Source organism: Martes martes (genome assembly GCF_963455335.1).
Source record: "Martes martes genome assembly, chromosome: 1".
NCBI classification, from domain to species: Eukaryota; Metazoa; Chordata; class Mammalia; order Carnivora; family Mustelidae; genus Martes; species Martes martes.
Window position 1 is genome coordinate 101,290,714 of NC_137888.1, and position 27,063 is coordinate 101,317,776.

The 27,063-nt window shown below is 37.8% G+C and overlaps 1 protein-coding gene across 6 annotated transcripts; it reads right to left on the reverse strand.

The window, feature by feature from the left end:
• Positions 1–27,040, reverse strand: MRPL47 (mitochondrial ribosomal protein L47). Of its 6 annotated transcripts, XM_080801753.1 has the most exons (8): positions 26,906–26,981; positions 26,222–26,274; positions 23,766–23,911; positions 22,936–22,996; positions 8,579–8,675; positions 5,017–5,147; positions 2,889–2,984; positions 1–254 (listed from the first exon to the last, which is right to left on the reverse strand). In XM_080801753.1, coding segments are annotated over exons 2-8 (657 nt in total). In that variant the 5' UTR covers positions 26,224–26,274; positions 26,906–26,981; the 3' UTR covers positions 1–130. The 6 variants fall into 6 exon arrangements, with proteins under 6 accessions (XP_080657879.1, XP_080657876.1, XP_080657880.1 ...); XM_080801750.1 differs by lacking the exon at positions 26,222–26,274 and having other exon boundaries at positions 23,766–23,917; positions 26,906–27,040; XM_080801754.1 differs by lacking the exon at positions 26,222–26,274 and having other exon boundaries at positions 23,766–23,917; positions 26,625–27,028.
• Between the last annotated feature and the right edge of the window lie 23 nt (positions 27,041–27,063).

Below are 27,063 nucleotides of genomic sequence, written 5' to 3' on the forward strand. Positions count from 1 at the left end.
TTAACCCTTAAAGAGCTGACATTTATTTGATTAAAAACACAATTTCTTTATAAAATTACATAATACACATTTACTTTTGTATATAGACTTATCAAAGGAAAACAAAATGCCAACTTAAGAATTCAGACATTTAGACAAGACTTGACTTCTGGGCTTCAGAAAGATGTGGAAACTTTTTCTGAAGAAATTTTTCTTTCTTTTTTTCTAAGCTTTTCTTTCTTGCTTCAATCCGGGCTTGTTTCTCAAGTCTCAATCTAGAATATAAAAGCATAACAACAATTTATATAAAACTACTCCCCTGTTATTCAATACTATCAAGGTATGTCCAAATCAGTTACTTAAAAGCCTCAATCATGCCAGCCTCCATCTTAGGTATGTCATAGAGACTATTAAACTTGAATGATCACTGTAAACTGACACAAGTCAAAGATAAACTTGAAATCAAAACCATCTGTTACCCTACAGCAATTCTTCTATTTCCTATCTGAAAAGAATGAACAGATCTTGTGAGCCTGTAACAGACTGGACTACCTTTTATAGTTTATTTTAAAAGCACTAGTTTTATTGAACAGATTTTTGTACCCTGAGATCTATCATGAGACTTCTAGGAATTCCCTGATTCCAAATAGCACTCAGTCTACCATATCATTTTCCCTACAACGGAGAGAATAAAACTTATAAGAGGAGATGATACTTGGGTGCTAGTTAGACTCACCACTCTCTGTGTGAGTTTGTGGATACCCATCAGCATCCTGAGCATGAAGCATTTGTGCCTCAGCTAAATTATTGTGCTCTCCAGGGTCACTTATGAATCAAAACTGCAAATGATAAATACATGGATGCCAACCCTTTACTATACTTGATATCTTCCAGGATATTTTATTGATCATTAGGCATAAGTTTATATAAAATATAATAAGAATTAAGAGATATGTAGTGAATAACTTAATATGCCAGTGCTGTGGGAGAGGTCATAGAAATTTGAGAATTCTATCTGGGTGAAGAACAAAATAGGTATAGATGTTTAAAAATATGATATAAGGTATTTTGCAAATTCAGTATAAAGACTAAGCAAAGCTGAAACCAGATTACCCATTCTATTCATCAGTCTTTGCTCCAGCTAAATTTTAGCCATTAAAGAAAAAAACCAATAAACCCATATGAAAGAATAAAGGTTTGCTATTCTTAAGAACGGAACGATTATGCTTCATGCTCTGAAGGTAAGGCTAAAAAAGGTTCAAAAACAATAATCAGAACATGTATAAAGCCTGTAAGAGTGACACTGGATTCATAAATTCTCATATGTTATTTTAGAAGTCAATTATAGCTTCACCTTATATGACTAAGGGACAAAGGAACCAAATGGCACATTAGGTTTGGAGAAGCTATGGAGGAAAAAAAACAACAGTGCAGTTGAATTTCTTCAGTTGCTTAGCATCTGAACTGGGCCTTAAAATGTGAATGGTGGAGCAATTTCAGACCTGTAGATAAAGAAGCAACAAAAGGAAAATAAGCAAGACTGTTCAGGAAATAAGGAGAAGGGTCTGACTTTTATGAAGGATATGCAGTAACACTAAGTTGTGGAAACACTGGTGGGAAGGAGTTGGATTTGTTCTGTAGACATGAAGCTCCTGCAGATTTCTGAACAGCACTGGTGTGATAAAAGGTTTGAGGAAAATGAGCCAGGAAGCTGTATTTTAATGGACTGGAGTGAGGAAGATGTTCAATAATTCATTTTGATGAAGGGGGAATGCACTAGGGTAGAGATGGGAGTACAAAGGACAGATTCTGGAGACCTTCTGCAGGAAGAATTAAATCAAGGATTGACTGCATTTAGGGCACTGATGATGAAAAAGACAAGTGCTGTTTAATGCCGATGCAGAATGGATGTACTATATAAAAGGGTTCTGGACCTAATTCCACTGGTGATGGTCCCCTCAACAGCACCCTCTTACCAAGCTATTCTCAGACACCAGCAGAATGTCTGAGACTTCAACTTACTTCTGACACTACCTACATGGAAATTGCATCAGAGGCCATCATCTGTGCTCAAGAACCTGCTACAGACTGGAAGTTCCCACAACTTCCTCCTTGAACTTCAGATGCCAGTTAAGGTCCAGGTTCTTATCTGTATTTCTGACAGGCTGTAACCCTCCTTAGGCTTGATTAATTTGCTAGAGTCGCCCACAGAATTCAGGAAACCCCTTTACTGATTTATTATAAAAGGATATAAACTCAGGAGCAACCAGACAGAAGAGGTGTACAGGGCAAAGAGTGGGGTGTCCCACTCTCCTCCAGTCTCCAGGTGCTGCTCACCAACGGGGAAGCTCCCTGAACCCTGTCCTCTTCAGTTTTTATGTGGGATTCATTACATAGGCACAAGCTGATAAAATCACTGGCCACTGGCAACTGATTCACCACCAGCCCCCTTTCCCCTCTCGAGAAATCAGGGAGTGGGACTGAAAGTTTCAACTATCTATTCAAAGTTGGTTCCTACAGCAACCAGTCCCCATAATTAGGTGCTCTCCAGGTTACACCATTAACATAACAAAAGACACCCCCGCCCCTTTTCATGCAATAACATGAACTCATAAGTTATGCAGTTGAAGTATTTGGACCTTCTTTTCACACTACAGAGGGATTTAACCATGTACTTACATACAGATTGATGAATAGAAAGGCAATACAAATTTTTGAAAGGATACACACTAGAATGTCAACAGAAGTTATTGCTGGATGGTAAGATTATGGATGACTTTAATTTCATCTTTTCTACCTGACTCTTCTATTTTTTTTCTATTTTTTCCCCCACAGTGTGCATATATTACTTCTGTAAAAGTTTAACTTGTGTCCTCTAAAGATTCATTATTAAAGGTATTTGTGCTCACCTGACAAAACGTTCCACATAGGGCATTGCAAAGAATCGTTTCCTATTGTATCTTTTATTTAGGTACCAAGGTATAGGCCACTGCTTGAATTTGTGCCTGCCAAGAAAACAAAAAGATACTGCCTTAACAGAAAATATTTAATATACTTTTCACTTTTTATGAAGAGTTTTAGCCATCTTTGAGCTAACTATGTTTTCAATAAAATGAGATGTAACTGGCTTTTAAAAAATTTTACAGGGCACCTGCGCGGCTCAGTTGGTTAAACATCCGACTATTTCACCTCAGATCATGATCTGAGGCTCATGAGATTAAGCCCTGCACTGGGTTCCATGCTCAGCCCAGAGCCTGCTTAGGATTCTCTTTCCTTCTGCTGCTCCCCCCTGCAATATTAATATAATTAATATAATATGCCACATGTTCTTTTTTTTTTTTTAAGATTTTATCTTTATTTGACAGAGATCACAAGTAGGCAGAGAGACAGGCAGAGAGAGAGGGGGAAGCAGGCTCCCTGTGGAGCAGAGAGCCCGATGTGGGGCTCGATCCCAGAAGCCTGGGATCATGACCTGAGCTAAAGGCAGAGGCTTAACCCACTGAGCCACCCAGGCACCCCGCCACATGTTCTTTTTGACAGAAAAAAAACCTTAGATGAAATGTTTTTAAGAAGGAGCTCTGCATTTAAAAGGCTATCTTAAATATTTTAACATGCAACAGAAAATTAGGGAGAAGGCACAGGAATTACAATGTTTGAGTTAATAAGTTACATCAGAAAGATGATGTAATTGCTTTGTTCACTACTTTGTTTAGCTCTGGAAAAGATGAAAAGCAAAATTTTAAAAAAAATCTGGAGACGAGCACTCTTTAGATTCTTTTTTTTTTTTTTTTTTAAGATTTTATTTATTTATTTGTCAGAGTGAGTGAGCACAGAGCACAGGCAGACAGAGAGGCAGGCAGAGGGAGAAGCAGGCTCCCTGCTGAGCAAGGAGCCCGATGTGGGACTCGATCCCAGGACGCTGGGATCATGACCTGAGCCGAAGGCAGCCGCTTAACCAACTGAGCCACCCAGGTGTCCCCACTCTTTAGATTCTAATATCGACAGAGATTCTCTCCTTTATCCTCATCCTTTCCTAATTGATCTCAACTGGATTAATCCAAATAATATTAGTAAAAAATAAAGTTTCTAGTTTTGGTAATTTCTCTCTTTCCTGTATTGGATTACACAGTTAGACATACTGCCACTCCCCTACATCTGGCTCCAAGCAGCCCCATTACTGCAAACTCCATTAAAAGATCCTATCTACTGAGTAAGCAGTATTATGTGGTTTAATTTTAAGAGTACAGGGAAAGTCTCCAACCACACACAATGCCTTCTTCATTTTGTTGACTGATGTTTAAAATTCTAAGTATGCTTCCTTTTAGCAGCTCAGTCCAAATGTCAATAAAGCCCTGGAAGAGACAGACTACACTGGGTCATCTTCTCAATTATTTATACAGTTTGAATGTTTATTATCATATCCTTTCCCAAGGTCTGACATAACTTTGGCAACTAGAGGGACAAAAGGTGGAAAGATGTAATGAAAATAAACTGTTTCATAATTTGGACTAGGACTTACCATGATGGCAATGCGAGCAAACACTGAAATGGTTTCATGTGAAATGGTTTCAATGTTTCATTCCTTAAGAACTTCTTTTTGTTTTTGTTTGTTTGTTTGTTTTTAGAATTTTTAAAATCTCAGGTTCTTAATGGGCAGGTATGTGTCCTAAAATTAGCTTCATGGTACTCGTATTTATAACCCTTTGAAATTATATGTGCACATGTACATTTTGCTAGGGAAAGGATCTATAACTTTAATTAAATTCTCGAAAAGTCACAATTGACATAAGATTAGGAACTACTGTTATAAAGAACCTACAAATAACTGAATCATGAGAATGAGGTGCTTGGCCTACCAGATAATGCTACCTTCATTCATACTCTGGGTCCCAAAGGGGCCTGGGGACCTCTGTTTACATTAGATACATCTATCATATATTTCATATGGTGAGAGTTTTTATAAAAGATACTGGACAGGAGAATAAGGCATGAGACTGCCACTCTCATCTTAAAAAAACCACAGTGGAAACTATGTACCAGATGATTCTTCCAAAGATGTCTCTTCTCCAAGCACCAGGTCTGCCTTTTTCTTGACCAGTCTGAAGAAGTCTTAGGGCATCTTCTCTTTCCTGGACAACCTTATCTAATGCATCCATGGAATCTACTACCTGGTAAGAGAGTAAGAAGACAGAATTTGAACAATCACCTACAACAAATTACTCCCCCCACCGCAAAAAAAGAAGAGAGAACATACAAAGACAATGCTACAGAAAATCTTAATGAATATTTTTGTCAAAGAACCATTCTGGGGGCGCCTGGGCGGCTCAATCAGTTAAGCGTCTGCCTTCAGCTCAGGTCATGATCTCAGGATCCCAGGATCAACCCCCACACTGGGCTCCCTGCTCAGCAGCAACCCTGCTTCCTCCCCTGCTTGTGCTCTCTCTCTCTCGAGTAAATAAATAAAATCTTTAAGGAAAAAAAAAACCCAAAACATTCTGTCAAATATTTCCTAAGAGTCTTTTTGGCACAGGTAGGCATATATGAGTGTTTATAATACCACTTTTTGTAATTTTTTTAAAAGTTTAGTTTCACTGATTTTTTAAAAGATTCATTTATTTGAGAGAGAAAACCTTCAAGTACATACAAGTTGGAGGAGAGAAAGAGGGAGAGATTCTTGACTTCCGCTGAGCATGAGCTTGACTCGGGGATTGATCTCACAACCCATGAGATCATGACCTGAGCCGAAACCAAGAGCCAGATGCTCAACAGACTAAGCCACCTAAGCGCCCCAAAAGTTTAGTTTCATTTAAATGAAGATCTACTTAGATTTCCATATATATATGTAGGTATTAGTTTTGTTTGGAGTGGGCTACACTTGCAGAGATTCCTTACAGAGACCCCCATCTGACTCCTGTTATTTCAAAACTCAATGAACTATTAAGTGATAACAGTTTGCTACTTTTTAATATTAAAACCCATGTTTTGGCCTCAACTAATCAGTGTGCCTAACACAGACACTGATGTTTTGACCTAACTGGCAGCTGCTACTATTACAGAGAACAGAATATCAGTCTACCCTGATCCTAATCTCTAAAGATCCATTAAGAAGCAAGAAGATCCTATTAGAACCTCTATTTATTTTTATCTCTTTCTTTTAACATTTCTATTGAGTTTTACAATGCATATAATAATATATTGGTAAGGCAATACATGTATCTTTATAAATAAATATTCTTATTTCAGGACTATAATGACAGATAAGCTGAATTTTTTCATAGCTCTAAATACCAGAGAGGCATTTTTAGCTGTTTCTATGTATTATCTGTGAACCATCATAACAAATAGAAATATTGCATATACACATTTGTTTCTTAAAAGAGCTCTCAAAAATGGGGGGGGGCACGCATGGGGGTGGAGAGATGACAGATTAGATTATAATCTTCTAGGAACATCTGACTGGCTCAGTTGGTTAAGTGTCTGACTCTTGACTTTGGCTCAGGTCATGATCTCAGGATCATGAGACTGAGCCCCACACTGGGCTCCATGCTGGGTATGGAGCCTGCTTAATATTCTCTCTTTCTTCTCTCTGTGCCCTTCCCCAACATGAACAGGTGTGTGCACTCTTAAAAAAAAAAAAAAGGTCTTCCAGGTAGCTGCGGGACCCAAAAGAGATAAGAAAGGCACAAATTTAGATAGACTACCTCATAACCCATACATTCAGCTCACACTCAGTGCTTCTATTCTCCCTTCTTCAATCAAAACCACACTGAGCAGCTGAATCCACATGTACTTCCTCTTAACTATATGAATTTCTACAAAATCTCTGAGAAATAAAAGATGGATGAGAATGGTGAATCCTATTTTGAAGACAGACAAACTTAGAAGAGTGAAGAAACCAGACTGGTCAGGGCCTAATATGAAGCTGTGCAGCCCTTAGAAACTTAGTAGGCCTGGCTGTGAACCGACTGCATTAGAGTTCTTCCATGCAAGGTTTCTTCTGAGGCGCCTAACTGAAATCTAATGTTAGCTCACGAAGAAAGTTAAATGGTTACCCAGTCCACAGAGTTAACATCTGATTACTCATGTTCATGCCACCAAATAAGGAAAATCGGAAGTATCAATTAGATACATCTTATTCAAAACAAGCCAACCTCAAAGAACTTTCTTTCTAGTTCAACTATTCCAAAGCCAAGAGTGTCCTTACACATACTTCCAAATCTTCAGTTTATATCTTAAATTAAGAATAATTCTTTTTAAATATTCTTCTTGATAAATTTTCCTTGGTAGTATGTCACATACATTTGAGGTTTAAAAAAATTTTTCCTTGGTAGCTCTGTTCTCACTCACTATCTACTCTGGCACAGACACAGCAACAAAGAGCTGACTTGCAAGCAATCCAGGCAAAAAACCCTGAGAGATCTAACTAACTAAAACAAAAAACTTCCACATGGAAGAACCAGCTTACATGTGTACAGCACGAAAAAGAAAAGGCAGATCTGCATATACTGACAGGAAAAGATAGCCAGCATATACTAGGTAAGGGGAAAATGCCAATGTCAGAAAAGTTTATACAGTATAACCAAATTAGAGGAATTATCTAATATTAATAAAAATAGGCACACTTCTACAGGCAGAGAAAAATTCTGATGGATAAATGGGATATATGTATAATGATTACCTCTAGGAATGGAAATAATGAACCCAGGGCATTTTTTTTTAAAGCAGGCTCCATGCCCAGCATGAAGCCCAATGTGGGGCTTGAATTCACAACTTTGAGATCAAGACCTGAGTTGAGATCAAGAGTCCGTTGCTCAACTGGCTGAGCAACCCAGGCGCCCTGGGATTTTTTTTTTTTAATGAAGAAAACCTAATTTGAACAACAGTTGACCTTTTCACAACAATGTGAATATTCTTTTTTTTTTTATTTGACAGATCACAAGTAGGCAGAGAGGCAGGCAGTGAGAGAGAAAGGAGGAAACAGGCTCCCTGCTGAGCAGAGAGCCCAATGTGGGGCTCGATCCCAGGACCCTGGGATCATGACCCAAGCCAAAGGCTGAGGCTTCAACCCACTGAGCCACCCAGGTGCCCCACAATGTGAATATTCTTAACACCACTGGACTATACATTTAAAAATGACTAAAAAGGTAAGTTTTATGGTATCTATTTACCAAAATTTAAAAAAAATATTAAAACTTTGACCTGTTCATAAGGAAATAGTTAAACTGGAATTAGAAATGTAAAATGGCGCAGCTACTTTAGAGAACAGCTGGGGCTGTTTCCTAAAACATTAAACATAGATTTACCATACAACCCAGCAATTTCACTCCTAGGTATCTACCCAAGAGAAATAAAAACACATGTCCACTTATCTAATGAGGTTTGCAGGTGGGAATGGGGAGTAACTACAGATGGGCATGACACTTCACTCTGGGGTGATGAAGATATTCTAAAATAGTGAAGGTTGCACAACTCTGTACATTTACTAAAGATCAAACAAATCAAAAAAAAGAAATCCACTTGCCAAGAAAAGTAAAAACCACACACTTATATCTTTGGGCTTTTACCCACCCAAGAGTCTTCAGCCTCCCATAAATGTTACCTTTTCTAACCGCTCCGGACTTGGCATTGGCAATTTCTGCCGCTTGGCCTCCTGTTCTAGAGTTAGGAGCATGTTTCTTTCTTTCAGTAGGACATACCTATAGCAAAGAATACAAAGCTTGTGACGCTAGTCTATGGTTACATTAAGGTTGTAAATTTTTTAAAAGATTTATTTTAGAGAGACACAGGGAGAGTGAGAGAGTAGGGGGAGGGGCAGAGGAAGAGAATCTCAAGCAGACTCCTGCTGCGTGCAGAGTCCCTCCTGGGGCTTGATCCCAGGAGCCATGAGATCATGACCTGATGCGAAACCAAGAGCTGGATGTTAAACTAACTGAGCCACCTGGGTGCCCCTAAGGTTGTAATTTTTGACATCAAAACTGATGATCTGTATTCAAAAGTCCTTTAGAAATGTCGATTTATAGAATACTGTTACAGAGAATTATCCTTTAGGGGCACCTAGGTGGCTCAGTGGGTTAAGCCTCTGCCTTTGGCTCAGGTCACGATCTCAGGGTCCTGGGATCAAGCCCTGCATCGGGCTCTCTGCTCAGCAGGGAGCCTGCTTCCCCCCTTCTCTCTGTCTGCCTACTTGTGATCTCTCTCTGTCAAATCAGTAAAATCTTAAAAAAAAAAAGAAGAAGAAGAATTATCCTTTAAACAAAGCTGTATTGATTCTTACTCATTCATTTGTTTAATAAATTTTCTGCCATATACTGTATTAAGTACCAAGAGAGTTTATAAAAAAGCATAAGAAAAATTCCCTACATTCCAAGTAGGAAGAGAAGATGGAAGATAACATTTGGTGCCTATTATATGACAGGCAATGCGCTAAGCATTTTACATATATTACCTCATTTAATTCTCACAACAACCCTTTGAGGTTGGTACTATTAACACTCTCTGAAAGAAAAAAGTAAAGCTGATGGAAGTAAGCTATTCTGGGGCACACAGCTAATTCAAGATTCAAATTCTGGACTCCCTGTGTGCATTAATTCTTTTTGTTTTCATTCCACTACGCTGCCTCAGAAATTGTAATGTAATGTGTATATTAAGTGGTATAGACAAATACCAAAAGAATTAAGCGAGAGAGAGGGGACACATCTCTTCTCACTAGGATGATAAGAAAAGCCTCAGAGAGATGGGATTTGTTAGGCTAGAAAGGAAAGCAAAGCAAACACGACCAAACGTAACTGAAGTGGCAGAGCTGAAGTGTGGGTGTAGGTTTTATGAATAAATCTGTTTGAGATTTACAGCTGGAAGAAAGGAAAGGAAATAAATGTGGAGGGCACTGAAAACGACACAAAGGCATTGGGGTATCTTAATCTGTGGAAGATGATGATTTTGCAGACGAGAAATTGTTTGGTTTTAGCCAAGATGAACACTGAACAGCCCTGCCTAGCCCTTTACCAATTACTTAAGTAACAGTGCTTTCATACAACTAATTGCTCTATAATGAAGCTGTGCTGTTCTATACATAACACTTCTGATACCAAATGAAAGGTTTTTTCCATCCTGACGCCAAATATGTGTTGACTTTTCCAACACCACTTCTCTACCACTTTGACACTCCCTGTAGAGCCAGACTGTACAGATTTAAGGCTTCCAGTCCCCGAAAACTGTCCCCCACTTTACAGGCCAATAGCAAGTTCCAGGCCCCCGAGATATCTAACAACTATAAATTGGGATTTCAGGGGCCGTTTGGGAGATCTTTCAATCTGCCCAAACTTACTTCTTTCAAAACTGAACTGGACAGCCAAGGCTCTAAAACCACCAAGATGGAATGGGATTGACTGGTATTTCAAAACTGCCAAACACTATTAGGAATCTAAAACTGCCTCTCTGCAAAATATAATTTCTAGACTAACAGGCAAACAATTAAAAAGACAAAAAGGCTTATAAGGTCTTTTCCCCTCCTATCTTCTTTGTCTCAGGATGCACAGCAGCCACCTGTGTTCAGGGCCCCACATCTGGTGCCATTACCCTCCTTCCCTTCTGCACTGCCTCACCCTCCACACCCCCAGCTTCCCCATGCTGATTCTCTCACCAAACTTCCCTTTTCCTCTAAACCTTTCCTACTCTGTCCTTTCCTTTCCTGAACCTATTAAAACCTGCCCCTTTAAAATTAAGTGTTCTGAGGATCTAAATAAATCCTACCTATCTATGGTCACTGAATTAAGGCTGAATTCTGGCCATACTTAAAGAGCTCCCTAAAGTGACTGAGGACACCAAGAGGTCTGCTGAAGAATTCAGCACAGTTATTCAAACTCATTGACCTGGTGTCTCAGATTGATAATTAGTCTATATCCTTGTTGGTGAGGGGTAGACCAAACACTAGATGAAACTTGATGGAAACATCCTAAAAGTATTTAGAGAAACAGATCCCTAACTTTTGGCAAGATGCTAGAACCCTCACTGGAACTCTCCACCAAGCAATACGGTACTTTTTTTTAAGCCCCTTGACTAGAATGAATGAAACGAATGAATTATATACAAAATTTTGGTGAATCTGTCATTAAATTACTATTATGACCAACTCCAAATTGTCTTTAAATTTTAAGACAATTTGGAGTCAATTATAATAGTAATTTATTATTTCTAATTTATGATTTCTAAATTAAAGCAAATTTAAAGACAATTTGGTCTTCCTTTAATATGATGAATCCACTTGAGTAACATTTAACAATGTATTCACTAATGGAATGAACCAAGATACTTCTGTTTTAGTTACAAGGACCAGGATGGAAAGGGAAACTATTCAGATTTAGTTAATTTGGTAAATAACCTTACTTGCATCCTTGGAGGAAACACCCATAAGACCGCTAAAATTCTTACTTTTCAACTCTTGCAAATAAGGGCCCTAAACAAAACAAAAACCCTCCTACTTTCATTATTGCAAAGAGCAAGGACGTTTAAAAAAAAAAAAAAAAAAAAAAAAGACCATCACCAACTCAAATGCTCCAGGAGCCTTCAGCCCCCTAGCAGGCCTTTCCAATGTCTTCCTAATTCTCAATGACAGGGCTCTGAGGAACAACAGCTTTCCCAATCCTCCCTCTTAATCAGCTCAGAGAAACCACTCTCCAGATTGGGAATGAATCTGTCTCTACTGATGTGAGAGCTAATTCTAGGTGCTCAACCCCACCGCTATAAAGCAGCCTCTGCCTCAGAGCTAAAACAGCTCAAATAGTAGGGATGGCTAATACACCTCAATAGGTTCCTATCTCTGAACCGATTTCCATTTGTCTAGGCACTCTGAGAGACACAACCTTCTCCTTAGTTCCTATGCCCCCACTGGGCCAATATTTCTTAGAAAAATACCATACCAGAATTCCTTTCTTCCAAAACAGGGAAATAATTCTGGAATTTGAAGGTAGTAATCAAAATTGCCAACTAGGTAAATTAAATGGACCTCTGACATCTATTATTTGCTCCATCTCTGACAGCACTATAGCTGAGTCTGTGGACACTGATCATTTGTCCCTACTGGATCAGCTACCATCCTATTTATGAGTAAGATCTTCAACTGTTATTGGCAGAATCCACAGTGCATCTTCCATCAAGATTCAAACAGATCCCTCAAAATCCATCCCCAGAATTAACGAATAGCCTGTAAATAAAGAAGCCCATAATAAAAGATAACCAGGCTCGGGGCGCCTGGGTGGCTCAGTGGGTTAAAGCCTCTGCCTTCAGCTCAGGTCATGATCCCGAAGTCCTGGGATCGAGCCCCGCATCGGGCTCTCTGCTTGGCAGGGAGCCTGCTTCCCTCTCTCTCTCTCCCTCTCTGCTTGCCTCTCTGCCTATTTGTGATCTCTCTGTCAAATAAATAAATAAATAAATAAATCTTTAAAAAAAAAAAAAAAAAAGATAACCAGGCTCTCGGGTGCATTAATCCTTACGCTAGTCCCTGTAATACCCTTATTTTACCTGTAAGAAAACCCAATGGCCAAGGATGGAGGTTAGCCCAAGCAATAAACATTGTTATCCCTTGGCACCTTGTTCCTAAGGGCTCCCTGCCCCCCATATGCTACTGACATTCATTTCCACTGAAAGCAGATAGTTCACTGTAACTGACCTCTGCAGTACATATTTAGTATTCCAGCTGATAAGCACAGTTAATCTTTTTGCTTTCACTTGGGAAGAATGGGAAATATACCAGGCCAGAAATGCCTCAGGTCTATAGAGAGTCCTTCTTACTCTCACAAACCTTAAGAACTGATTTAGATCATATAGTTTTCTATAGGATCTATGCTGTTATAATATGTAGATGATTTGCCTCTTTGCTCCCTTTCTCAAAACTCTTCACAGGACGGAAACATCTAACTGTTGCAACTTTTGGCCTTAAAGGGACATAAACTCTCCAAAATAAACTGCAGTTTGCTCAAACTTAGGTTTGATACTTAGGGCACCTGATCTTAGAACAAGGACTTTTGGATCCAGGCAGACTTCAAGACATCCTGAACTTCCCCACACCTAAAACTAAGCATCCACTATGAGGCTTTCTTGGATTTGCTGGCTACTGTTGGAAATGGCATCCCAAAATTCTCTCTTAAGACTCAAACTCTATATGCTTTACTAAAAGATGATAAATTTGACCTTATTATTTGGGAAGGTCAGGAAAGCGTAACCTTTGGAACTTTAAAAAAGCCTAGTAATGTACCCTGCCCTTGGACATCCTAATCATCAACTTTCCTTTCTCCTCTTTGTAAAAGAGAAGGGAATGCCCTTGGGAGTACTCACCCCAAAACATGGGGACCATCAACAACCAACAGAGTATTACAGCTAATAGCTAGACCCTGTGGCATGGGGATCCCCCTTGTCTGAGAGCCACTCCTGCCACCATCCCTTTAATTAAGGCCACTGAAGACATAGTAATGGAGGGGTACCTAGGTGGCTCAGGCGGTTAAGTGTCTATCTTTGGCTCAGGTCATGATCCCAGGGTCCTGGGACTGAGCCCCACGTCGGGATCCCTGTTCAGCCTGCTTCTCCCTCTCCGACTCTCCCTGCTTGTGTGCCCTCTCTCTGTCTGTCTCTGCTGCTTGTGTTGTCTCTCTCTGTCAAATAAATAAATAAAATCTTAAAAAAAAAATGCTTTTCACAGTGCACTCCCTGGAGATGGCAACCTTAAGCATCATATTTTGTAACCTAAAGATTTCATCTATTGAAAAAGACACCTCCAGAAAGACTCTCTTCAACCTTGTGCCACCAAACTCCAAGGAACAGGATCCTCGATTCACATGACACATCTAGGGAAAGCACTAAACCCTGACTGGACCTGCACACCATCCAGTGCCCTGAAGGTATGAATTTCCTGGAATTGAAGCAGATGTGTGATGAGACAGCTTTCTCAACATGCCCAGACCACGCTTGCATACTCTTACATCCAGTGCCAGGCACCCCAGGCCTGGAGGACCCGCACTGGGAAGATGAATCCCTGTAACATCTGCCTTTGAAAAGCAGAGGGGCTTAATTTCTCAAATTCTTACAATCATTGGGGTTTAACACTTTAAACTTTAAAAAGCAGCAGGCTTGGGTCCAAGAGAGTTGAGGATGAGAGGAAATGGAGTCCCCATTCTTTTTTTTTTTTTAATTAATTTATTTTAATAAACATATAACGTATTTTTATCCCTAGGGGTACAGGTCTGTGAATTGTCAGGTTTACACATTTCACAGCATGGAGTCCCCATTCTTAAAGAGACAGTACAACAAACAGTTCCACTGAGATATAAAACAGCACCAGTCTGAAAGAATCCTAGGGTGTACAGGAGGGAGATTTGTTTCTTAATCTTGGGACCTATGCTGGAGGGGCAAGGATGAAAGAAAAGGATAAAAATCACAGCAAGAGACCCAAACAAAACAGATGTTAAGTAATTTTCTTGGTAGAGAATTTATTTTACTTACTTATTTTAAAGATTTTATTTATTTACTTGACACAGAAAGAGAGAGATGGTGAAAGAAGAAATACAAGCAGGGGGAGAGGGAGAAGCAGGCTTCGTGCTAAGCAGAGAGCCTGATGCGGGGCTTGATCCCAGGACCCTGGGACCTGAGCTGAAGGCAGACTCTTTTTTTTTTTTTTTTGAAGATTTTATTTATTTATTTGTCAGACAGCATGAGCACAGGCAGACAGAGTGGCAGGCAGAGGGAGAAGCAGGCTCCCCAATGAGCAAGGAGCCCGATGTGGGACTCGATCCTAGGACGCTGGGATCATGACCTGAGCCGAAGGCAGCCGCTTAACCAACTGAGCCACCCAGGCATCCCTGAAGGCAGACTCTTAAACAAACGGAGCCACTCAGGTGCCCTGTTAGAGAATTTAAAATAATGGTCATAAAGATAATCACTGGACTTGAGAAAAAAATGGAGGACCTCAGTGAGACCCTCAAAAAAAACCCAGAAAGTTTAATAAAGAACCAATCAGAGATGAACAACTCAATAACTGAAATTAAAAATACCCTAGAGAGAATAAATAGTAGACTATAGGAAACAGAAAAACAGTTCAGTGACCGGGAGGACAGAATAATGGAAAGCAATCATGCTGAATGTGAGAGGGGGGGAAAATGAATATAGACTTAAGGAACTCAGGAACACCATCAAGCATAATAATATTCATATTATAGGGACCCCAGAAAGGGAAGACAGAGTAAAGGGGTCAGAAAATTTATCTGAAGAAATAATAGCTGAAAACTTCCTGAATATGGGGAAGTAAACAGAAATTCAAATCTAGGAGGCACAGAGAGCACCCAATAAAATCAACTTAAGGAGGTCCACACCAAGACACACAGCAATTAAAATGGCAAAAGATAGTGATCAAGAAAGAATTTTAAAAGAAGCTAAAGAAAATAATTACATACAAGGGAAACCCCATAAGGCTATCAGCTGATTTCAGCAGAAAATTTGCAGGTCAGAGAGAGTGCATGATATATTTTAAGTGCTGAAAGAAAAAAAAACCTGCAACTAACAATATTGTATGATCCAGCAAAGTTATTTAGAATAGAAGAGATAAAGAGTTTCGCAGACAAACAAAAGTTAAAGGAATTCATCACTAAAACTAAACTAAACTAAAAAAGGGGACTCTGAGTAGAAAGACCATAAATAGGAATAAAAGTAAGGAGCCCAAAAGCAGTAAGTATATTTACAAAAATCAGTTAAGAAATTCACAGAAGGATGTAAAGTATGACAAAATATACATAAAACATGAGGAGCAGAGGAGTAAAAATGTAGTGCTTTTAGGATGGGTTCCAAACTTAAGTGACCATCAACCTAATATAGATTGCTATATGCACAAGAGGTTATATATAAACCCAAGAGTAAATCAGAAATCAAAACCAGTAATCAATATATAAAAAATAACAAGAAAGGAATCCAAATATATCCCAAAAGAAAGCCAGCAAACTGTAAGAGAGCAAGAGAAAAAAGGAACAGAGAACAAAAACAATTATAAAACAGTGATAAAATGGCTGGCTATCAATAACTATTTCAAGTGTAAGTGGAGTAAACACTCCAATCAAAAGACAAAGGTGATGGAATAGATAAAAAAGCAAAACCTATCTATCTGTTGTCTACATGAAACTCGTTTCAGACCTAAAGGCACATGCAGACTGAAAGTGGAAGGATGGAAAAGTATATATCATGCGAATGGAAACAAATGGAAAATGGGCAGCAATACTTATATTGGACAAAATAGACTTTAAAACATTTAAGTCTATAACAAGAGATAAGGAAGGATACTATATAATCACAAAGGGAACAATCCAACAAGAAGACATAACAATTGTGATTATTTATGCACTCAAAAAGGGAGCACCTAAACATCTAAAGCAGCTAATAACATAAAAGAAGGAACGGGTACAATACTAGCAGAGAACTTTAATATCTCACTTACATCAATGGAGAGATCATCCAAACAGAAAATCAACAAGGAAAAGAGTCGCTTTGAATGACACATTGGACCAAATGGATCTAACATATATATTCAGAACAGAACATTCCATACTAAAATGGTAGAATACACATTCTTTTTTCAAGTGCACACAGAACATTCTCTAGAGCAGATCACATGAGTCCACAAAAGAAGTCTTAATACATTTTTAAAAATCAAAGTCATACTATGCATCTTTTGGACCACAAATGCTATGAAACCAGAAGTCAACTACAAGAAAAATCTGGAAAAAAACCCACAAATACATGGAGGTTAAAATAATATGCTACTAAAAACTGAAATGGGTCAACCAAGAAATCAAAGAGGAAATAAAAAAAATACATGAAGACAAATGAAAATGAAAACAGCAGGTCCAAAATCTTTGGGATGCAGCAAAAGCAGTTCTAAGAAGGAAATTTACAGCAATATAGACATATAGTAAGAAGCAAGAAAAAAAATCTCAAATAAACAATCTAACCTTACACCTAAAGAAGCAAAAAACGAACAGCAAACAAAACCCAAAACCAGCAGGAGAAAGGAAATAATAAAGATTAGAGCAGAGATAAATGAAATAGAAACTAAAACAACAGAGACAACAGATCAATGAAACCAGAAGCTGATTCTTTGAAAAGATCAGCAAATATACCTTTAGCCAGACTCATTAAAAAAAAAAAAAAAAGATAGAATCCAAACAAAATCATAAATAACACCTGACGACAAAGAAGTGACTAGGACTGTCAGCGAATATTATGAAAAATTATATGTCAACAAATTGAACAACCTAGAAGAAATAGATAAATTCCTAGAAACATATAACCTCCCAAAACGGTATCAGGAAGAAATAGAAAATTTGAACAGACTGATTACCAGCAAAGAAACTGAAGCAATAATCAAAAATTTCCAACAAACAAAAGTCCAGAACCAGATCGCTTCACAGGGGAATTCTACCTTTTATTTTTTTTATTTACTTATTTTTTAAAAGATTTACTTATTTATTTGAGAGAGATACTACACGCATGCACACAGGTGGGAGGCACGCAGGTGGGAGGAGCAGAGGGAGAGAGAGAGAATCTCAAGAAGACGCTCTGCTGAGTGAGGAGGTTGACATGGGGTTTGATCTCATGACCTGAGCTGGAATTGAGACAGATGCTTAACTGACTGGGCCACTAAGGTGCCCCAAGAATTCTATCTTTTAAGGAAGATTTGATACTTATTCTTTTATAGAATACTTATTCTTTTACAGAATAAGAATATAGAAAAAGGGGCGCCTGGGTGGTTCAGTGGGTTAAGCCTCTGCCTTCGGCTCAGGTCATGATCTCCTGGGATCGAGCCCCGCATCGGGCTCTCTGCTCAGCAGGGAGCCTGCTTCTCCCTCTCTCTCTGCCTACTTGTGATCTCTGTCAAATAAATAAATAAAAATTTAAAAAAAAAGAATATAGAAAAAGAATTCTTTCATAGAATACTTATTCTATTATTATAAAATAATTCTTTTATAGAATAATACTTATTCTTTTATAGAAGAGGAAGGAAAGCTTCCAAATTCATCCTATGATGCCAGAATTATCCTTACAGCAAAACCAGATAAAGACTACAAAAAAAGAGAACTCCAGGCCAATTTTCTGCTGAATATACATGCAAAAATCCTCAATGAAATATTAGCAAGAAGAATCCAACAATACATTAAAAAAATAATTCACCATAATCAAGTGGGATTTGGGGCGCCTGGGTGGCTCAGTGGGTTAAAGCCGCTGCCTTCGGCTCAGGTCATGATCCCAACGTCCTGGGATCGAGCCCCTGCATCGGGCTCTCTGCTCAGCAGGGAGCCAGCTTCCTCCCTTCTCTCTCTCTGCCTGCCTCTCTGCCTACTTGTGATCTGTCTGTCAAATAAATAAATAAAATCTTTATAATCAAGTGGGATTTATTACTGGGATGAGAGGGTCACTCAATATTCACAAATTAATCAACATGATACATCACATCAACAAGAGATAAAATAAAAACCATATGATCATTTCAATAGCTGCAGAAAAATCATTTGACAAATACAACGTCTATTTATGATAAAAACCCTCAACAAAGTGGATTTAGAGGATATACCTTAACATAATAAAGACCATCTATGAAAAAATCCACAGCAAACATCATACTTAATGGGGGAAAACTGAGAGCTTTTCCCCTAAGGTCTTAAACAAGACGAGGATGTCCACTGTCACCACTTTTATTCAACACAGTATGGTAAGTCCTAGCCATAGGAGAAAACAAAAAGAAATAAAAGGCATCCGAATTGCTAAGGAAGAAATAAAACTTTCACTAGTTGCAGATGACATACTATATGTAGAAAACCCTAAAAGTTCTACCAAAGAACTACTAGAATACATGAATTTAGTAAGGTCACGGGATACAAAATCAATCTACAGAAATCTGCTGCATTTCTATATGCTAATAATGAAGCAGGAAAAAAAGAAATTAAGAAAACAATCCCATTTACAATTGCACCAAAAATAATAAGGTACTTAGGAATAAACTTAACCCGAGAGGTGAAAGATATGTACTATGAAAACTATAAAACACCAATGAAAGAAGTTGAAGACAACACATACAGAAAGATATTTCACGCTCATGGGATTCAGAGAACAAATATTGCTCAACTGGCCATACTACCCAAAGCAATCTACAGATTTAACACAATCCCTATCAAAATACCAATAGTTCACAGCACTAGAAATAAGCAATCCTAAAATTTGCAAGGAACCACAAAAGACCCTGACCACCCAAAGCAATCTTGAAAAAGAACAAAACCAGAGGTATCAGAATTCCAGGTTTCAAGTTACACTACAAAGCTGTAGTAATCAAAAGAGTATGGTACTGGCACAAAAACAGGCACCTAGATCAATGCAACAGAACAGAGAGCTCAAAAATAAACGCACTCAGTCAGTTAAGCCTCTAACTCTTGGTTCGGTTCAGGTCCTGGTCTCAGGGTTCTGCTCTGTGCTCAGTGGGGAGTCTGCTTAAGATTCTTTATCCCGCCCTCTCCCTCCCACTCTGCTCCTCCCTGCCTCACATACCTGCTCTCTTGCTCTCTCTCTCAAATAAATACAAAAAACCTTAAAAAAAAAAACACCCCACAATTATGTGGTCAGTTAATCTTCAAGAAAGGAGGCAAGATTATGCAATGGGAAAAAGACAGTCTCTTCAACAAATGGTGTTGGGAAAACTAGACAGCCACATGCAAAAGAATGAAATTGGACCACTTTCTTAGACCATACATAAAAATAAACTCAAAGTGGATTAAAGACCTAAATGTGAGACCCGAAACCAAAAAAATCCTTGAAGAGAGCATAGGCAATAATTTCTCTGATATCAATCATTGCAACATTTTTCTAGATTGGTCTCCCCAGGCAAGGGAAACAAAAACAAAAATAAACCATTGGGGGGTGCCTGGATGGCTCAGTCAGTTAAATATCTGACTCTTGATCTCAGCTCAGGTCTTAATCTCAGGGTCGTGAGTTCAAGCCCCATGATGGGCTCCACACTGGGTGTGGTCTACTTTCAAAAAATAAATAAATGAAGTATTGGGACAATTCAAATACAAAGCTTCTGCACAGCAAAGGGAATAATCAAAAAAACAAAAGACAACACAGAGAATGGGAGAGGATATTTGCAAATGACATATCCAATAAAGTGTTTAGTATCTAAAATACACAAATTATTTATAGAACTCAACACCAGAAAACCCACAAATAACCAAATTTAAAAATGGAAAGAAGACATGAACAGACATTTCCCCACAGAACACACACAGATGGCCAACAGATATATGAAAAAATGCTCAACATCACTCATCATCAGGGAAATGCAGATCAAAACCACAATGAGATATCATTTCATACCTGTGAGAATGGCTAAAATAAAAACCACAAGAAGTAAGTACTGACAAGGATATGAAGAAAAAGGAACTCTTGTGTAATGTTGGTGGGGATACAATCTGGTGCAGCCACCGTGGAAAACAGCATGAAGGTTCCTCAAAAAATTAAAACTAGAATTACTATATGATCCAGTAATTTCACTACTGGGTATTTAACCAAAAAAATACTGAAACAAATCAAAAAAGATATATGCACCTATATGTTTATTGAGGCATTATTTACAACAGCCGAAGTATGGAATCACCTCAACTATCCACTGATAGATGAATAAAAAAAATGTGGTGTATATACATGTACAATAGACATTACTCAGCCATAAAAAAGAATGAAATTTGCAACGAGGATGGAGCTAGAGGATATAATACTAAGTGTGAAATAAGTCTGAGAAAGACAAATACCATATGATTTCATTCATATGTGGAATTTAAGAAACAAAACAAAGTAAAAAAAGAGACAAAAAAAGTCTTAACTATAGAGAACAAACTGATGGTTCCCAGAAGGGAGGTGGGGGATAGTGAAACAGGTGAAGAAGATTAAGACTACACTTACGGTGACAGGTGACAAGCACTACGTAATATACAGAATTATTCAATCACTGTATCGTATACCTGAAACTAATGTAACACTTTAATTACACTGAAATTTAAATTAAAAAAAAAGATGCACCTAATAAGGAGATGATCTCTAACAGTTAGGCCTTGAGAAGTATAAACTTTAGATGGGAACTGCCAGAGAATTTTCTCTTAACCTTCGTTACTCAAAAGTGGGCTTTTGATGTTCCCAACTGTTACGCACTTTCTCTCCAAGGTAGGACATGACAACCAGGAAAGATCCTTCCCAGCATTGAAGGACAATACCACTAAATATAGAAAAACTGAGTCTTGAGCACCACTGCTTTCAAGGAAAGATCTTGACCAAAAGGCAGAAAGTGTCAATTAATAAAAGGAAACCTAACTAAAGTGGACTGGAGATGATGGAAGGGGTTGCTGAAACAGGAAGCCATAACATGCCATGTCAATTATAGGAAAAAATGTCAATTACAGATCCCTAATAGAAGAATCTTCAACAGGAAAGAATCAATTACAGACTCCAACAGGGAAAGACATACACTGCCATCTCCTGTAAGAAACTGACCATGTCAGCAGCTCAGCCAATGAGAAACCATCACCCTGAACTCTTTGCTTTTCTCCAATGGACTTTCACTCAAAACGACCTGGCCCAACTTTCTCCATAAAATAATATTCCTTTGTTAGACTAGCCTATGGTTTTAATTCAAGAGAGCATAGGCAGTAATTTCTCTGATAGCTTGCTTGTCCTTAACTTCAATTCCATTATGCCTGAATAAACCCATTTTGCTGGTAAAATAACTATTTTTTTTTAAAGATTTTATTTATTTATTTGACAGACAGAGATCACAAGTAGGCAGAGAGGCAGGCAGAGACAGAGGAGGAAGCAGGCTCCCTGCTGAGCAGAGAGCCCGATGTGGGACTCGATCCCAGGACCCTGGGATCATGACCTGAGCCGAAAGCAGAGGCTTTAACCCACTGAGCCACCCAGGTTCCCAAAATAACTATTTTTAAGGTTAATAGCGAAATGGGTGAGAGGAGTGAAAAAGTACAAATTTTCGGTTATAAAATGAGTAAGTCAAGGGGATGTAATGTACAGCATAGTGATTAGTTAATATTGTGCTGCACATCTGAAAATACCTAGGAAAGCAGATCTTGAAAGTTCTCATCACAAGGAAAAAAAAATTTCTAACTATGTGCAGTGACATATTTGAACTGTACTTATTAAGGTGATCATTTTACAATGCATACAGTCTCAAATAACTAAGTTGTACCCCTGAAACTAATACAATGTTATGTCAATTGCTCCTTAATAAAAATAAATACAAATATGTAAATAAGTAAATAAATAATCCATTAAAAATGCAACCCTATCTTAAATTCTCTCAATCCTCTCTAATTCATCAGGAAAATCTGCCAGAAGTATCTAGCTAAATTCCCAATTAAATGCACTCTCCAACATACTCCCCAGAGTAAATAAGCTAAAGATTACAGAACATGCATAAGGTAATAAAAAGGAGGAATGCCTAAATGCAACAAACTCTATTTCATTAGTTTACTAAAATTGTTAGTATAAATGTGCTAGTATGATTAGTAGAAGTAACAGTAAAATTTCTAAATCCCCAAATACTTGAGAACACTATTACATTTGTCTTAATGTAACTTAACCTGTCATATTTATAAAATCTATGATGATTTTATACATCATCCATAGTATTATAAGACAAATTACGTTACTATATTTCTTACATCAAATAGATATAATATTTATACCTCACTATTATACTTTAACTGCTTCAAACACTTACACATATATATTTCCTAAGATTTTATTTTTAAGTAATCTCTATACCCAATGTGGGGCTTGAACTTACAACCCCAAGATCAAGAGTTACATGCTCTACTGAGCCACTCCGGCACACCTTGAACACCTACATACTAATGTACTCAGTATACTTACCAAAGTTTATGTAAATCTTCATTACTTTTATTCCTTAACTGCTGACAGGTCCATGAAGCTCCTATTAAAATTATGAAATTCACAACATGAAATAATATTCTAGCTATGTGCCCTGTGGCAAATTACTTAACCTCTCTAAACCTATTTGCTTATCTATAAAATATAATAGTTTTATCACATTATAGTGTAAAACATAATTAGGATTAAATTGGCATTAAATTAGGTAACACATGAAAATATTAGTAATGTGACTGGCAAGAACATTCAAAAAATGTTGTATTAATAAAGACTATATTTCCAAAACTTAATGCCAAAATATCTTATTCATTATAAATTAATATTCAATTCTAAAAAATGAAATCTAAAACAAACCTTAATCTCACTTCAATAAACAATTTTTTTCTTTTTAAAATATTTTATTTATTTGTTTAGAGAGAGAACACATGTGTGCATGCAAGTGAAGGGACGGGCAGAGGAAGAAGAGAATCTAAAGACATTCCCAGCTGAAGAGCAGGAAGCCTGGACATGGGGCTCACTCTCTTGACCCTGAGATCATAATTTGAGCCAAAAGTGGGAGTTGGATGCTCAAGAAACTGAGACACCCAGGTGACCCTCAGTTAATAATTTCAACATATTGCTCTTCTAAACCTCTTGCCCACCTGCCAATCAACAATTAACTCTGTATTACATTATCCTTTTAATTTTCTTTGACATTCCCAAAGGAAAGAAAAAAACGAAACACCTAAATTATTTCCAAGGTGCATAAATAATCCCTAAATGATAAAGGGTTCAATAAATATATTTAACATTGATCAACCCAAATATCTTACCAGATTTCACTTTTTCTTCCCCCCAATTCTTTGGGTCATCAAAAAATTCTTCCAGTCCTTTCCTTGACAATGTGGTATGAAGTAAACTACATTGGTGAAAAGATGTGATATTTGGTATGTTCTTAGACAAAAGACTAAGAGAAAACCTGCAACTGAACATATATAAACAAGTGATTAAAGTTTTACAACACTTGGATTTTATAAGCAATAACTGGAATCATTTCCTCATCTGTAATGTTAAGAAAATCACTCAGTTTCTGCACAAGAAACAAACATAAAATGTTTTAGAAATTATTTTTAACACTGCATTACAGATGTTGCTACCCTTTAATTTCACAGGTTAATATATTCACATGATTTGGAGGTAATATACTGATAAAACTATATTTTTATTTTTTATTTTTTTTTAAAGATTTTATTTATTCATTGGACAGAGAGACAGCAAGAGGGAGCACAAGCAGGGAGAGTGGGAGAGGGAGAAGCAGACTTCCCACCAAGCAGGGAGCCCGATGCAGGGCTCAATCCCAGGACCCTGGGATCATGACCTGAGCCGAAGGCCCTTAACAACTGAGCCACCCTGGTGCCCCCTATTTTTTATTTTTTAAGTAGGCTCCAACATGGGGCTTAAACTCATGCTCTAAAGACTAAGACAGTCAGCCCCCCCACTGATACAATTATATTTCAAAGTAACATTTTTAGGCCTTTCATACACTGATAGTGGTTCTATAAGCAGATAGACATTCTGAAGGTTAACTTTGCAACATATATCACAACCTTCCATGCTTCCCCCTTCAATCCAATAATTCCTCATCCAGAAATTTCAACTAAAAATACTAGAGCTGGAAACTGGTAAGTAAAAATGTCTATTAAAGCATTATATGTGATATCCAAAAGTTGATAATAATGTAGGTATGCAACCAGGAAATGGTTTAAAAAATTAATTGTGCGTTTGGGTTTTTTTTTAATTTATTTGAGAGAGATAGTATGTGCATGCACATATGTACTTGTGCAGGGGGAGAGGCAGCGGGAGAGAGAATCTCAAGATGACTCCATACTGAGTGTGGAGCCTGCGTGTGGGAAGAAGCAGCTCAATCCCACAACCCTAAGATCATGACCTGAGCAGAAATCAAGAGTTGGACACTCAACAGACTGAGCCACCTAGGTGCCTCAATTACTGTTCATTTCTATGACATTATTGTGCAGTAATTTAAAAAATCATGTTGGGTTTTTTTTTAAGATTTATTTGTCAGAGAGAGAGAGACACACACACACACAGAGCACATGCAGGGGGAACGGTAGGCAGAGGGAGAAGCAGGCTCCCCACTGAGCAAGGAGCCCTGCGGAATCCATCCCAGAACCCTGGGATCATGACCTGAGCTAATGGCAGACACTTAACTGACTGAGGCATCCAGGTGTCCCTAAAAATCATATTTTTAAAGAATATTTAATAAGCTGGTGAAATCACTAAAAACACAATAGCAAATTACATCACAAGTGTTGTATTCCTTCCAAAAAAAGTTAACCTGTATCTAAACACAAGGATGCAATCAGACAAATTCAAATGGAGGGATAATCTAAAAAGGCTGATTTTATAAAAAATGTTCTGGATTAAAGATAACGAAGGAGACATAACAACTAATGCCATCAGTGATTGTTGATTGAATAAAAAATTAAGAAAGAAAGAAAAAGAAATTAGCAAAATATTGACGACATTTCAATTTGGACTGTATGCTAGATAAAAGAACAGTAATTGTAGAAATTGATACTACATTCTTCAGCGTGATCACTGTAGTACTGTAGTTAAGATAATGCTCTTGTTCTTAGGAGATATATGCTGAAGTGTCATGATGTTTGCAATTCTGACATGCCTCAAATAGCTCAGAAAAAAAATATAAAGGCATGGATATACAGAGACATAGAAAATGTGACAAAATTGCTAAGGATTGCTTAATAAAAATGAAGAGCATATGGTTATATGGTTATTTTTTATCTACTCTTACAACTTTTCTGTCGGTTTGAAATTTTTAAAAATAAAAAGTTGGGGAAACAAGAATAAAGCACAAAACTGCATATATGTAAATACGATTCTGGCTTTATTCTAAAATTACATGTGTATGTGTATATACACATTGTATGTGTATATATGCAAAATTAAAAAGAATGGGAGGAAATCTTTATGTATGAGTGGCAAAAATTATTATTACTTTCTTCAAAACACGTTGTCTTATTTTCCAAAGTGTCTGCAAATGAACAGGTATTCATTAATAAAAATCTTAGTTTATTTTGAAGAAAAAAGGATGATGAGGAAGAGACAATTGATTGAAGTTTGTTACCTTTATCAAGTTACAACCTTTGAGCCTCTACAAATTGAAAAAAAAATTCTAAGGAAAGCGTAAGCAATAATATTGTAGCACATAACAGACGCTCATTATTGTGCTGGATTCAAGGGCACGTACATTACTTCCTTTCAAGTCCGGCGATGGGTTCCATCACCAGAGGAGTCTGGAGCCTACTTAACATAAATAAATAAAATAATCATTTTTAAAAATCCGACATATCCAACTATGTATAAAATTCAACTCATTACACATAAAAGCCAAAATAAATGAGAAAACCATACACCATAAACTCTAGTTCGTCTGTCTAGAAAACAAACTCTTTCCAGAAATAATGAACATATGTAGGATGTTCCTTTTTCAAACCTGCAGGGCTACTTTCCGTTCATTTGAGTTTCATTTATCCACTGAACATTATTAAACAGTCTCTTTGTGATAGATTCTGGAATTACAAAGACCCCCTTCTTTTTAATCCATCCAAATCTGGCTCCGTTCCATAACCAAACTCTTCAGTGCAACTCACCCAGCCAAACAGGATGCGTCTGCACCTTCAGGTTTAATTCAACAAATACTGGGTATCCACAGACCCCATGGACTGCGTGGTCCTCAGTAAATGACAACAAAATGTTTGAGAAAGGAACGGAAATGTCGGAGGTGGGCGACTTTTCTAAGGTCATTCCCTCCTCACGCTAGTGTTTTCGGTCTCATCCATCCGCACGACCTCTCAGCGGTTTTCAACATCTCGGCGGCCAAACAAGATCTAAAACCGGAGAGGAGAACAAGTCTACTCCTCACATCACTTACCCTGTGCTAGCTAGGGCCTGAGGACTTATAAGCGACCTGGAAACCCTCAAGCTGGTTAAGACGTTTCGGCAAAGAACGCCGAAACTGGCCGCAGCCATATTTCCACAGACGGAAACACACTGCGTTTTCTCCCATGACGTCACTTCCGGCGTTTTACG

Coding starts and splice junctions, on each gene's coding strand:
- MRPL47 (XM_080801750.1), bottom strand. CDS start 27,003: ATGGCTGCGGCCAGTTTCGGCGTTCTTTGCCGAAACGTCTTAACCAGC. Junction 22,997..23,765: donor GGAAGAAAAAGTGAAATCTG/GTAAGATATTTG, acceptor TAATTTTAATAG/GAGCTTCATGGACCTGTCAG. Junction 2,985..5,016: donor ATCTTTGGAAGAATCATCTG/GTACATAGTTTC, acceptor TTTTCTTGGCAG/GCACAAATTCAAGCAGTGGC.